Here is a 12,816-nt window from a genome sequence, read left to right as displayed (position 1 = left end):
CTACTGAATCTCTTTTCTTCTGAAGAAAATCTGTGTCAAATAGCAGGAGTCAGGTACTCCCTTGCCGTAAGTCCCTGGTTTTCAACCTGGGGCAGTTTTGCCTCCTGCAGGCATCTGGCCACAACTAGAGCCAATTTTGAGATGATTTTGGTTGTTACAACTGCTTGTGGCTGTGGAGAGGGACTGCCACTGACATCCAGTGGGTAGATGCCTGCATGCCACGTGGATGACGCACAGGACGGCCCTGCCGCAAAGAATTGTCCTGCTCAAAATGCCCCTTGTGCCGCCATTGAGAAGCCCTGTTAAGTAGATCCTTTGTTTTTAGGGTCTCCTAAAAGAGAGAAAGGGTCTCGCTTGTTTAACGTCTCACCTCATTGTGGGGACCTCCACATATTCCTCCCACCTCCACTGGGATTTTGTTCCATTTGGAAACCAAGAAGGCCCAGAGAGTGGTACCCCCAAGCTCAGACTTTTTTTTTCTTTTTGGATATTACCACTAAAGGCATTTCAAACTGTATGTTGTATCTCTTTTTGTATCTCTGGGTTTAAAAAAAAAGAACACATATTTCCTTCTGCTTGTGCTTAAGTAAAACAACACTTAGGGACTTAAGTTTCTTTCTTTCTTTCTTTCTTTCTTTCTTTCTTTCTTTCTTTCTTTCTTTCTTTCCTTCTTTCTTTCTTTCTTTCCTTCGACATCATAATGGAAAGTGTGTATTTTAAATATTTCTACAAACAGATATTTGGGTCCAAAAAATGTAATGCAATCATGCTGAAAAGCAGACCAAATATCTAATATTATAAACTTTAAAAGAGACAAGGAATAGTATTTGTACCCTATTTAAACAGAATTGCAAAAATATGTGGACCGAACACCCAAGGAAGCGAGGTTATCGCAGCGTGAGGTGGCGATACTGGGGCGGGACCTGCCTCAGCCTGGGAAGGCCCGAGTTGCTGTTTCAGGCTGTTACCTGGAGAGGACCAGGGAATGGAGAAGGGAAGGTTGGTCTGCCTCTGAGCTTCTCCGTAAAGTTTAATCTCTTACTTCCCTTTGCCCATGCTTGGACAACAGCTCTGTAAAACACTACGCTTTTATTTTAAACTGTTTTTTTTTTTTTCAACGTTTATTTTTGGGACAGAGAGAGACGGAGCATGAACGGGGGAGGGGCAGAGAGAGAGGGAGACACAGAATCGGAAACAGGCTCCAGGCTCTGAGCCATCAGCCCAGAGCCTGACGCGGGGCTTGAACTCATGGACCGCGAGATCGTGACCTGGCTGAAGTCGGACGCTTAACCGACTGCGCCACCCAGGCGCCCCAAAACACTACGCTTTTAAAAGGCCAAATTCCCTACCTTGTCTTGAAAGATTTTGACACTCACTTGCCAGAAGGCAGTGTTAGGCCAAATGGGTTCTTATGGTTCCTTCCAGCTCCTAAGTGCTATAGATTAATTTTTCTTTTAATATATAGTTTATTTTGAGAGAGAGAGAGAGAGCGAGAGAGAGAGCACATGTGCAGGTTAGGGAGGGGCACAGGGAAAGAGATTTAAGTTTCCTATTCCTACCCTGGTCCTAAAGCCATGGTTGCCTCTGAAGATTGTGTAAGAGAGGTGTATACAGTTTTATTTCCTAGAGAAGCTTCTAGGGCTCCATTATACTCTAACAACTTCTCTCTTGAGTAGGCGGTGTTAACTAAATAGCACATTATCTTAGACTCCTCCTCTGCAGCTTTTTCCCTCCTAACTGAATATCTTGGGAGCAGCTGACATCATATTCCTCCTCCTGTAATACCACTCGTGTCCCACGTGTACAGCCGCGGTGTGTGTGGCTGTGAATGTGCTTCGTAACATGAAGGTGTATGACCTGCTGCAAATGTAACAGTCTTTGTATAGATTATATATGAGACAGAAGTTGTGTTTTTCTTTAGAAAAATGACATCTTATGTCTGTTTCAGGTTTTTATTTATTTAAAAGAATTTTAATTTTTTTTGTGTTTTCAATAGAAAACCTCTGTAGGTGAAGGCACTGAAATAAGAATGAGATACAAAATAAAAAGCTCAAGATAGAAGGTAGACAGTGAAGGGAGACTGAGTTCTTCCCTAACTCAACTGTGTACCTTCCTGTAATTAATGTATTCCGAGAGTACTACTGAGCATCTGTGTAGCAGATGCGATGCTGGGCTAAAGATGCAGGATTGTAACACAGTGCTGAGGTCAAATGTTGCTCAGCCCGAAGCCTGTGTTCTAAGTACAGTAGACATTGCATACAGAGTGTTATACCCAGAGCAGGGCATGGGCACAGGGTCCAAAGAAAGCCTCCAAGAACAGGAGACTCTTAAAACTGATTTATTGAAATGAATGGGACTTGGAAATAAGGAGGGGGTTTCCGGAAGAGAAAATAACAGGTGCAGAGACATAAGAAAAAGAGAGCATGATTTGGAAAGAGCTGGTGGAGGTTGTGGTAGAACATTGTGAATGTTGTTAATGCCACTGAGTTGTATGCTTAAAAATGGGTTAGGATGGCAGGTTTTATGTTGTATATTCTACCACAAAAAAATTAAATGGGCAAAAGTGTATGGAAGGCAGTTTATTTTAATTTTTGAGTTAATGCATTACTCACAATAAAAAGCATGTCTTCGTAGGAACCGCACGTTGGAAGATGCAGTGACTGTGTTGGGCAGGAGATGGAGTTTGTGGGCTCCCGATTGTCAAGAGCATTGAGCTTTACTAGGAAGTGGGAAACCCTAGAAGGATTTAAGGCAAGGGAATGCTATGGTCAGAGTCATACTTTAGAAGCTCACTCTGGTGGCAGGGTGGTGAATGGATTGGAGGGACAGACACCATCAGGGACCTTTAGGGGCAAGATTCTGAGCAAGAAATCATGAGAGATTGAATCAAGGCAGGAGCAGTGGGTTCAGAGGGGAGGCATGAAGTAGATGCCTGGTGGGGGGAGTGAGACAAAGCCATATCTCAGAGGTAAGAAGAAAAATCCCAGGAGGGCAGATGGGGAGGTGTCACAGGAGGGAAGATTCCAGACCGAGGTTCAGTGCTGATGCCTTGGAGGTATCAAATAACATGATGATTGACAGCTGTCATTTTGAGGATGCAGAGGAGAGGCAGACACAGGTGGAAGGGGGTTGAAGAGAGACGGGAAATGAGGGGACCCTGTGAGCCATGCTTCATGGAAGAGGAGAGAACACATGTAATACATGTAGCACATGGAAAAGTGGGGCAATAGCACGTCCTTACCGAACATCTAATATGTGCCCACTCTCTGTGTTCATCATCCTTTAAACTGTTCTTCCAGAAGCCTGGAGAGCTAGGTGGTAGTGCATGTTTTTAATATTCGTTTGTTTGTTTATTGTAAAGTTTATTTATTTTGAGAGAGAGAGTGCAGGGGAGGGGCAGAGAGAGGGGCAGAGAGAGACAGAATCCAAAGCAGGCTCTGTGCTGTCAGCGAGGAGGCCAACACAGGGCTCGAACTCATGAACGGTGAGATCACGACCTGAGCCGAGATCAGGAGTTGGATGCTTAATTGACTGAGCTACTCAGGCGCCCCATGTGTTGTTTTTAAAAGAGGTAATGGGTTTTTTTTTTTTGGGGGGGGGGCTCAGTCTCCTAGGGCTGCCATAACAAAGTGCCCCAACTGAGTGACTTAAACAACAGAAATGTGTTCTGTCTCAGCTCTGGGGGCTAGAAGTCCAAAATGAAGGCGTCAGCAGGGCCATGCACCTTCTGTAGGGAAACCCTTCCTTGCCTCATCCTAGCTTCTGCTGGTTGTGGGCATTCCTTGACTTGCAGTTGTATCCCTCCAGTCCTCCTCCATGGCACATGGAGCTGTCTCTGCGTCTCTGTGTGCTCTGTACGTTTCCATGATGTTCTTTCTAGGTTTCTGTGTCTAAATTTCCTTCTTATAAGGACACCAGTCATTGGATTAGGGCCCACCCTAATTCACTGTGATCTCATCTTGACTATATTTGCAGAAACCTGTTTCCAAATAACACATTTGCAGGTGCAGGGTCTTAGGAAATGGAATGTATCCTTTTGGGGGACACAAGTCAACCTACAGCCCATCTAATTTCAAAGTTCATGCTTATCTTCTACTCTTTAGAAAAAATCCCTGCCCCTAGTTTCCTCATCTTATTCAATAAAGTATTTTGATGAAATGATCCAAAGTTTTTTTTCAGATCTGAAATGATGTGAAAATGGCTAAAAAGTTTTCAACTGACCGTCATAGAAACTCTTGAGGGGAAGCAGTTGGTCTTAATTGGGTAAAAGGTCAAAGCTGAACTGCAGGGAGGAGAGAACCACTGTGGTGGGTGCTCCGCTGTGGGGTAGGTTGGGATGCATCCATAGCACCCGAGCAGAAAGGTACTCACCCAACCCTTCATCATGGCTTAATTTTAATTGTAGGTTCAAAGTTTGTGGGGCGCCTGGGTGGCTTGGTCGGTTAAGCGTCCGACTTTGGCTCAGGTCATGATCTCGTGGTCCGTGGGTTCGAGCCCCGCGTCGAGCTCTGTGCTGACAGCTCAGAGCCTGGAACCTGTTTCAGATTCTGTGTCTCCCTCTCTCTCTGCCCCTCCCCTGTTCATGCTCTGTCTCTCTCTGTCTCAAAAATAAATAAATGTTAAAAAAAAAATTAAAAAAAAAAACAAAAAACAAAGTTTGTATTTAAAAAAAGGCCTTGCTTCCTTTCGTGGTTGAAATTTTGGGGAGTATGTGTCGAAGAGGTGGCTATGCATCGGAAAGTAAGGAGAAACTTCATTTGAATCAATCTTTAACCGGGAAATCTGTTCAAATAAAGCATTAATAACATTTGCTCTGTTCTTGGTGCTTGTAGTATTGAGATGAAAAGATAAGGGTGTGACATCAGGGCTTTATAGTCTGGAACTAGAAACATGGTCAAGACTGGAATCTTTTTCCATTCTTCCTGTTCTTCCCTACCATGCGAGCACATCACACACATTTCCACTGAAGCTAGAGACCCGAGAGCTTCGTTTTCCTCAAATTACTAATGAGTTTTCAGGAATCTGGAGTGTTGCATTTCATCTCTTCTAAGAAACCGCAAATTCTAGGATGTACTGTTAATAGTATTTGTTCATTGGGGCGCCTGGGTGGCTTAGTCAGTTCAACGTCTGACTTTGGCTCAGGTCATGATCACATGGTTCATGAGTTCGAGCCCCGTGTTGGGGTCTCTGCTGTCGGTGCACACGCTGCTTGGGATCCTCTGTCCCCCTGTCTTTCTCTGTCCCTCTCCCCCGTTCTTTAAAAAATAAACATTTAAAAAAATAGTATTTGTTCGTTAAAGGGAAACATTGCTGCAAGTTAAAAGACGAAAAGGCAATGCTTTAATTTTACTTAAACATGTTATGCTTATTAACACTGTTTTTTATTTAATCAGACATCTATGTTGACTGTAACACTCCTGTGCATAGTAGTTAAGTAAACCAAGTTTCGGTTTTCCTGAAACATCTTCACATGCAGTAACTTACCAGAATTGCTTTTCAACTGGGAATAATCCGTGTCTTGCTTTATTTTCCTCACACAGGATGTCTGTGATGCAGACTTTCTTAAAAGAGAGGCCTGCGATTTTCTAAGTACCTGGCTCTGCAAATTTTGGAACATTTTTACAGGTGATAAACAACTTTGCCACAAGGACTGCCTAACTGGCTGGCTGTCAGTGCACTTCAAGTCCAAAGTTGTAAATGTAAAAGAAACAGTTGTGTCTTAGGATTGATGGGGCATCATCTTCCTGGTCTCTGTTCATCTTCCTTGTCACTCCCTTGGCAGTGGGCCTCTCACCTGGGCACCCAACAGTTTGCCTGTCAGTGGGCTGCAGGCTCTCCCTGCTACCTAACTCTCCAGGGGGGTGCCGGGGGAGACGGGTGGGCTGTTTGCACAACGAGAGGAATTGAGGAAGTGGCTAGTGGAGAAACAACCAGATAGAACAAATTATCTCTGATTTTTGGTCATGTGGGCTCAGTGATGGTATCTGTGACTTTCAGCCTGGGATCCACATATGTTCGTGACCCTCAGTGAAGTGGAAGTCCCTGTGGAGAAGGCGCTGGCCGGGGTGCCTGGGTGGCTCAGTCGGTTAACTGTCCGACTTTGGCTCAGGTCAAGATCTCGTGGTTCTTGGGTTTGAGCCTCGTGTAGGGCTCTGTGCTGACAGCTCGGAGCCTGGAGCTTGCTTCAAATTCTGTGTCTCCCTCTCTCTCTCTGCCCCTCCCCCTTCGCCACTCACACTCCATCTCTCTCAAAAATAGACAAACATTAAAAAAAAAAATTAAAAAATGAAGGACCCGGCCCTCTGCTTCCAGCATGCCCTTCGTCCCTTCTGTCACCTGCTCTCTATCCTCCCCGCTGGTTGGAATTTCCTTAAGAAAAAGTGTAGGTGAGGGGTGCCTGGGTGATGCAGTCGATATTAAGCATCTGACTTCAGCTCAGGTCATGATTTCACGGTTAGTGAGTTCGAGCCCCACATCAGGTTCTGCATTGACAATGCAGAGCCTGCTTCGTATCTCCTGTCTCCCTCTCTCTCTGCCTCTCCCCAGCTTGCTCTCTCTCTCTCTCTCTCTCAAAAATAAATAAATAAATAAATAAATAAATAAATAAATAAATAAGTGAGTGAGTGAATGAATGAATGAATGAATGAATTAATGTAGGTGAAGGAGCAAGAGTTGAGAGTCAGAAAAACCTGCATTTTAATCTCACCTGTGACTCTGGGCAAATTACTAACCGCAGAGGGCCTCAGTTTCGTAGTGTGAATAAAAAGTACTCCTTTCATCACATGTTGGTTGTAAGATGCTTTTTCAAAAAGGAGGTAACATGAATCTCCCTGGTTGTATATTAGACCTCAATAAATATTAATCGTATTTAGTCCCTCTTTACCATCTTTTAAAAACAGTTTTCCATCAGATTCTGAGGAAGGGACATTAAAATGAATGATTAAATAAGAATTTTTTGCATTACAGTTTTAAGTAACCTGTATGTTAAAATTTTGCCATTTCCCAACTTGCGTTGTGAATGAGAAGTTATTTTTTTCTCCCCAAAGGCAGACTCTGCCTCTACAATAAATATTGCGCCCTTACTTAACATATGGGAAATTGGAAAATCTATAGAGAAACTTCTGAGGTGCCAGGTTTGGAGAAACCTTACATTTGGAACCAGAGATTGGTTTTGATCTAGTCTGCCAGGCTCTTTTCCTTCATACAGTCTTAATCATTGCTGTTTCTAGAGATCTTACAAGTCAGATCTTCAGCCCCTACTCTTCATGTGTACTTTGGACATCAATGACTTTAAGCATATGCTTAAAAATTTTTTTTTAATTATTTTTTTGAGAGAGAGAGAATGAACAGGTGAGGGATAGGAGGAGGGGCAGAGAGAGAGGGAGACACAGAATCCGAAGCAGGCTCCAGGCTCTGAGCTGTCAGCACAGAGTCTGAAGCGGGGCTCAAACCCACAAACCATGAGCTCATGACCTGAGCCGAAGTTAGACGCTTAAACAACTGAGCCACTCACGCACTCCTAAACATATATTTTCAAATCAAACCCTCTAGGTTCAAAATCACAACTCCATGTATTCAGGTATGTTACCACAGGCAAGTTGCTTAACCTCCGTAAGCTTCGGTTTTGTCATCTGTGAATGGTAATCCGCACATCACAGAAGTGTTGTACTTCTATTTGGACCACTTAGTTCAGATTTGGATATACATAGAATGAAATGCTCTCTATGGGGGTGTGGTTGTGGCTTATTAATAATTTTCCTAAGTCATGACTGTCCTGTTTTGCCAGTGATTTTGATATCTATGTTCTTCATTTTTCATTTTTCTCCGCTGAGTTGACTATCCCAAAACAAACCTCACTTTTTTTTTTTTAATGTTTATTTATTTTTGAGAGAGAGAGAGAGCGCACAAGCAAGGGAGGGACAGAGAGAGGGAGACACAGAATCTGAAGCAGGCTCCAGGCTCTGAGCTGTCAGCACAGAGCCGGATGCGGGGCTCAAACTCACGAGCTGTGAGATCGTGACCTGCGCAGAAGCCAGAAGTTTTAACCCACTGAGCGACCCAGGCGCCCCCAAACCTTGCCTTTAAATTTTAAGGTTGATAATTTGCTGCCACCTAGAGGCTAATATGGAAAAAGCAGAACATGTAATTACTAAATTACTTAGATTGGGAATATAAAATCTCAAAGGTCATCTTGGAGGCCTTGAGGCCAACTGTGGACAACTCTATGACCCCCTTTTCTGAGATATTTAATTTCCCCGGTAGCCTAACTAAATGCATGAATCATATCAGAATCCCTCTAGATTCTTTTTGGAATTGGGCAGCTGTGTATAAACCACTGTTAGTACTTACATATTAAATTTTTCTTCTTAAGCAGATTTGCAAACTAGTATTTATTAAAAAGCATGAAAGAGGCTTTGTGTTTTAAGGCATGGTTTAGAGCCAGGGTTTTTTGTGTTTTTTTTTTTTTTTTTTTTGAGTCTTGTTCTAGTTGGAGATTTGAGAAGTCTGAGCAAAACATTAAAAATAAAGAATGTTTACAATTAACTTTGTTACGGTTCGTACTGTATTGCCTTATATGATTGTTACCACGTAGTCCTCTTCTGTCCTCAATCTCCTACTCTTCGTCACATAATGTGGTACAGGGGATAAGTTTGTAAGCACACATGGACCCTCTTCAGTGATTTCTGACCGTACACGCCTTACCCACAGTCGGATTTGGCTGGAGTCGGTGTGTGAGGGTTCCAATGACAGACAGCAGGGGGTGGGCCCAGTAAGGCCTGTGTGCTAAAGTACCGGGTTGGATTTTGTCTTGAAAACAGCAGGGAACCACTAACGGACTGTAAGCTGCAAAGGGGGACATGGTCAGGTTTCTATCACAGGAATGTTACTTGGGCCGTCCGAAGACATTTTAGAGGGGGCCTGTAGAAGCAGTTACTCATTGAGCTTTTCCGTCTACGGACTGTACCTGTCACATATTGTCTGTGCATTAGAAGACTTACTCATTCTCTGTTTGCAACTCTGGTTTTCGGTTTTTGGAATTGTTTTATTTGTAGTTTATGCCCTTAGCGGTTCTGTAAACACCTTTCCGGTGGGCACTGTTTTGGTACTGTTGTGCTAATGATTATTGCTGTTATAATTATTAAGTACCGTTAGCGGTTGATATGCAGCGGACCCTGCAACAGGTGTCTTTGTACCTTGTACACAACGTCCATACGTGCTGTGTCATTGATCCACATACTTCTCTTAGCTTTGCCATGGCGCTGGCTGCTTGTTGAACAGCGTGGTTATTCTCACCCCTTCCTTTTCCGCCTGCCTGTGAAGTCTGTCATCTGCTGCCTGGCATCTTGCTTTGGGCTGGATGCCACATTGCTGCTATGGCTGAACTAGCGCGTCTCAGAAATGGACGTGGGGGTGGTGTGGAACCGTGATTGCTTTAATCCCCAGTGGCAGAAAGAGGCGAAGAGCAGGAAAAGGAGGAGACCTTTCTCTGGTTCCCTATGCAAAAACTCTGTTGCCAGAGGAGACTAAGAAAACCCAAACCTCTGTGACTAGGGTAAAACAAGTGAGGCCAGCGGCCCCCTGCCTTAGCTGTAAAATTCAAGAGGGCACCAAAAATGCCCTGTGATCAAGACAGATAATGTTAATGCAATGTTCAAAAAAATTAAAATGAAATGAGGATGAACAAAATACTAACCTTTAACATTTTTTTTAACGTTTACTTATTCTTGGGAGACAGAGAGAGACAGAGCATGAGCATGGGAGGGGCAGAGAGAGAGGGAGACACAGAATCTGAAGCAGGCTCCAGGCTCTGAGCTGCCAGCACAGAGCCCGATGCAGGGCTCGAACTCACAAACTGCGAGATCATGACCTAAGCTGAAGTCAGATGCCTAACCAACTGAGCCACCCAGGTGCCCCCTAACCTTTTAAATAAAGACAAGATCAGGGGGTGCCTGGGTGGCTCAGTCGGTTAAGCATCTGACTCTTGGTTCAGCTCAGGTCATGATCCAGTGATTTTGTGGGTTCAAGCCCTGTGTCAGGCTGTGTGCTGACAATGTGAAGCCTGCTTGGGATTCTCTCTCTCTCCCTGCCCCCATTTCTCTTTGCCTCTCCCCCTCTCTCCCTCTCCCCCCCACCCCAGAATAAATAATAAACTTAAAAAAAGTTAAATGAAGACGAGATCAGAGGTGGCTCAGTCAGTTAAGTGTCTGACTTTTGATTTCTGCTCAGGTCATGATCTCACGGCTCATCGATTAGAGCCCCACGCTGGGCTCTGTGCAAACAGTGGAGCCTGCTTGGGATTCTGTCTCCCTTTCTCTCTGCCCCTCCCCCCTCAAAATAAATAAATAAACTTTTAAAAAATGTTAAAAAAAAAAAAAGACAAGATGAGAAACAGTGCTGTGCAAAGCCATTTTGGAGCCTTGAGGTGGAAGGAAAAATCAGCAATACTGAGCCTACTTAAAATTTTGATATTTTGTGCATCATAGATTCTTTGAATTAACTTTGACATTTGAAAACTATTGCATGAAAATATTAAAATTATTTATATTGAGTTTTTTGGTGCCACCTTAAGTTTTGCACCCAAGGTTTGGGGGCCTTGCTGACCTAACCCTAGCGTTGGGCATGGTTGGTTGGCAGAGAGACGGAAGGGTGGCTGAGGGTCAGATGCCTTCTTGGCCGCTTGAGAAATACCAGATTCTTCCTGAAGGGACCACTGTGGTCGGCCCTCTTCCAGAGGAGTGAGTGTGGCCGTGTTGGTCTTAAATAACTTGGAAAGCTTTTATGTGAGTGTTGGTCATTTCTGAATATGTTAGGACTTTTTAAAGGTTATCTGGATGATATATATATTTTTTTTTTTTAATTTTTTTTTTTCAACGTTTTTAAATTTATTTTTGGGACAAAGAGAGACAGAGCATGAACGGGGGAGGGGCAGAGAGAGAGGGAGACACAGAATCAGAAACAGGCTCCAGGCTCCGAGCCATCAGCCCAGAGCCCGACGCGGGGCTCGAACTCACGGACCGCGAGATCGTGACCTGGCTGAAGTCGGACGCTTAACCGACTGCGCCACCCAGGCGCCCCATATATATATATTTTTAAAAGCTACAGGAAGGTGTTTCCTACCTCCACTAACAATGGAAAGAAATGTAATAAATTATTTTATTTTTTCTGGAATAAAATTTTTGTAGGCATTGAGTTTGTTCAGTTCATGCCTGAGGTTAAGTTGCTGGATTTGATTAGCAGAGGAAATTAGAGACATTTACAAACCTCTTTCCTTGTTAGTGTAAATTAGTCTGATTTACTAGTGTAACGTTTGAAGCCTTGGCAAGATCCCATTCTTGGCCTCTCAACTCTTCTCCTTTGCAGTAACTATACTGTGGAAACGAACAGAATCTGAGCGAATGCTGTATTTTTTAAATTCGTATTTTGGCAGAGTGCAATTTGGCGGGTTTTAGTGGTAGCTCAGACTTTGTTTTGTCCTGTAGAGGGAGAGCCAGGTCATTTGAAGGTAGAGAAAGTTGATGTGTGGATCCGGTCTAATTGGTTTTATTCTCACTGGGGAGGTAAAGAAGCCTAAGGGAGAATTTTACACAGCCTTCATACCTTACAGACTCTTTTTTTAAATCCCCAACAAGGTCTGCTGAGAACAGACCCAGTACCCGAGGAAGGAGAAGATGTTGCAGCCACGATCAGTGCCACAGAGACCCTATCAGAGGAGGAGCAACAAGAACTAAGAAGAGAACTTGCAAAGGTAAAGAAGCATTCCTTTCGGAACTTCCTGTTTTGCCCTTACAGTGTCGTTTGTGTTTCTAAAGCACAAGGTAACAACGCGTCATTGGTTCCAGGGGAGAGAAAGCAACATGCATTTACTTTTCCTAGAGGTCTTGAGTGGGGGAGAAGAAATACAAGAGCATGATATCAGTTTGTTTTTATAGGAAAAAGGGTCTATAATGGGTGAAGGGAGTCTGAGAAGTAGAGTGTGATGGAGGAAATGGATGAGAGGAGGAATAGTGGATACCGTCTCAGGGGCTGCACTAAGTCTGATACCCTTGGCTTTGCCCCTCCATCAGTGACTCTGGTCTCTCCTTTGCTGTGTTGTGGATATAGGCACTTTGAGCCCTCTTTCCTTCCCTCCCTTTCTCTCTCTTTTTCTTAAAATTAACCACTTGAAAGTGTACAATTCAGTGGCATTTAGCACATTCACATTGTACAGCTATCACCTCTGTGTAGTTCCAGAACAATTTTATCACTCCCAGGGGAGACGCATACTCATTAAACTGGCGTCCTCAATCTCTCCTCCCTCATCCCCTGGCAACAATAGTCAGCTTTATGTCTTGTCTGTATGGATTTACTGATTCTGGATATTTTATTTAAATGGAATCATATAATATGTTACTTTGTGTATGTTTTTTAGGTTCACTTAGCATAATGTTTTTTGAGGTTCATTCTTGTTGTAGCATATATTGGTACTTTACTATTTTTTATGGTTGAATAATATTCCATTTTATGTGTCTTCCACATGTTGTTTCTCTCTTTGTGTGTTGATGGACGTTTGTGTGGTTTCCACATTTTTATAATTGTAGGCACTGAGCTGGGAACATTTGTATAAAAGTACTTGTTTGAATACCTGTTTTTAGTTCCTTTGGATCTATATCTAGAAGTGGGATTGCTGCATCAGATGATAATTCCATGTTTACCTTTTTTGGGGAACTGCCGAACTACTCACAGCAGGGGCACCATTTTACATTCCAGTCAGCTATTTCTCTACATCTTTGCCAATATTTGTTATTTTCTGTCTTTCTGACTGAGTGTAAAGTGGTA

General features: G+C 43.4%; 1 protein-coding gene across 6 annotated transcripts in view; it reads left to right on the top strand.

Annotated features, from left to right (window-relative positions):
* TPD52 (tumor protein D52) overlaps nt 1–12,816 on the top strand; it is a 111,166-nt gene that overhangs the window by 77,310 nt on the left and 21,040 nt on the right. For 5 of the 6 annotated variants that reach the window (XM_045050170.1, XM_045050169.1, XM_011291336.4 and 2 more), the window contains exon 2: nt 11,631–11,746. In XM_045050170.1, coding sequence (XP_044906105.1) covers nt 11,631–11,746 — 116 coding nt within the window. Of the gene's footprint in view, nt 1–5,540; nt 5,626–11,630; nt 11,747–12,816 lie in introns of all 6 variants that reach the window. The other variant, XM_045050171.1, reaches the window with a different exon arrangement.

The sequence above is a fragment of the Felis catus genome, chromosome F2 (assembly GCF_018350175.1).
Source record: "Felis catus isolate Fca126 chromosome F2, F.catus_Fca126_mat1.0, whole genome shotgun sequence".
NCBI classification, from domain to species: domain Eukaryota; kingdom Metazoa; phylum Chordata; class Mammalia; order Carnivora; family Felidae; genus Felis; species Felis catus.
The sequence above is the reverse complement of the archived record's forward strand: the minus strand, read 5'-3'. Positions and strand labels throughout refer to the sequence as shown.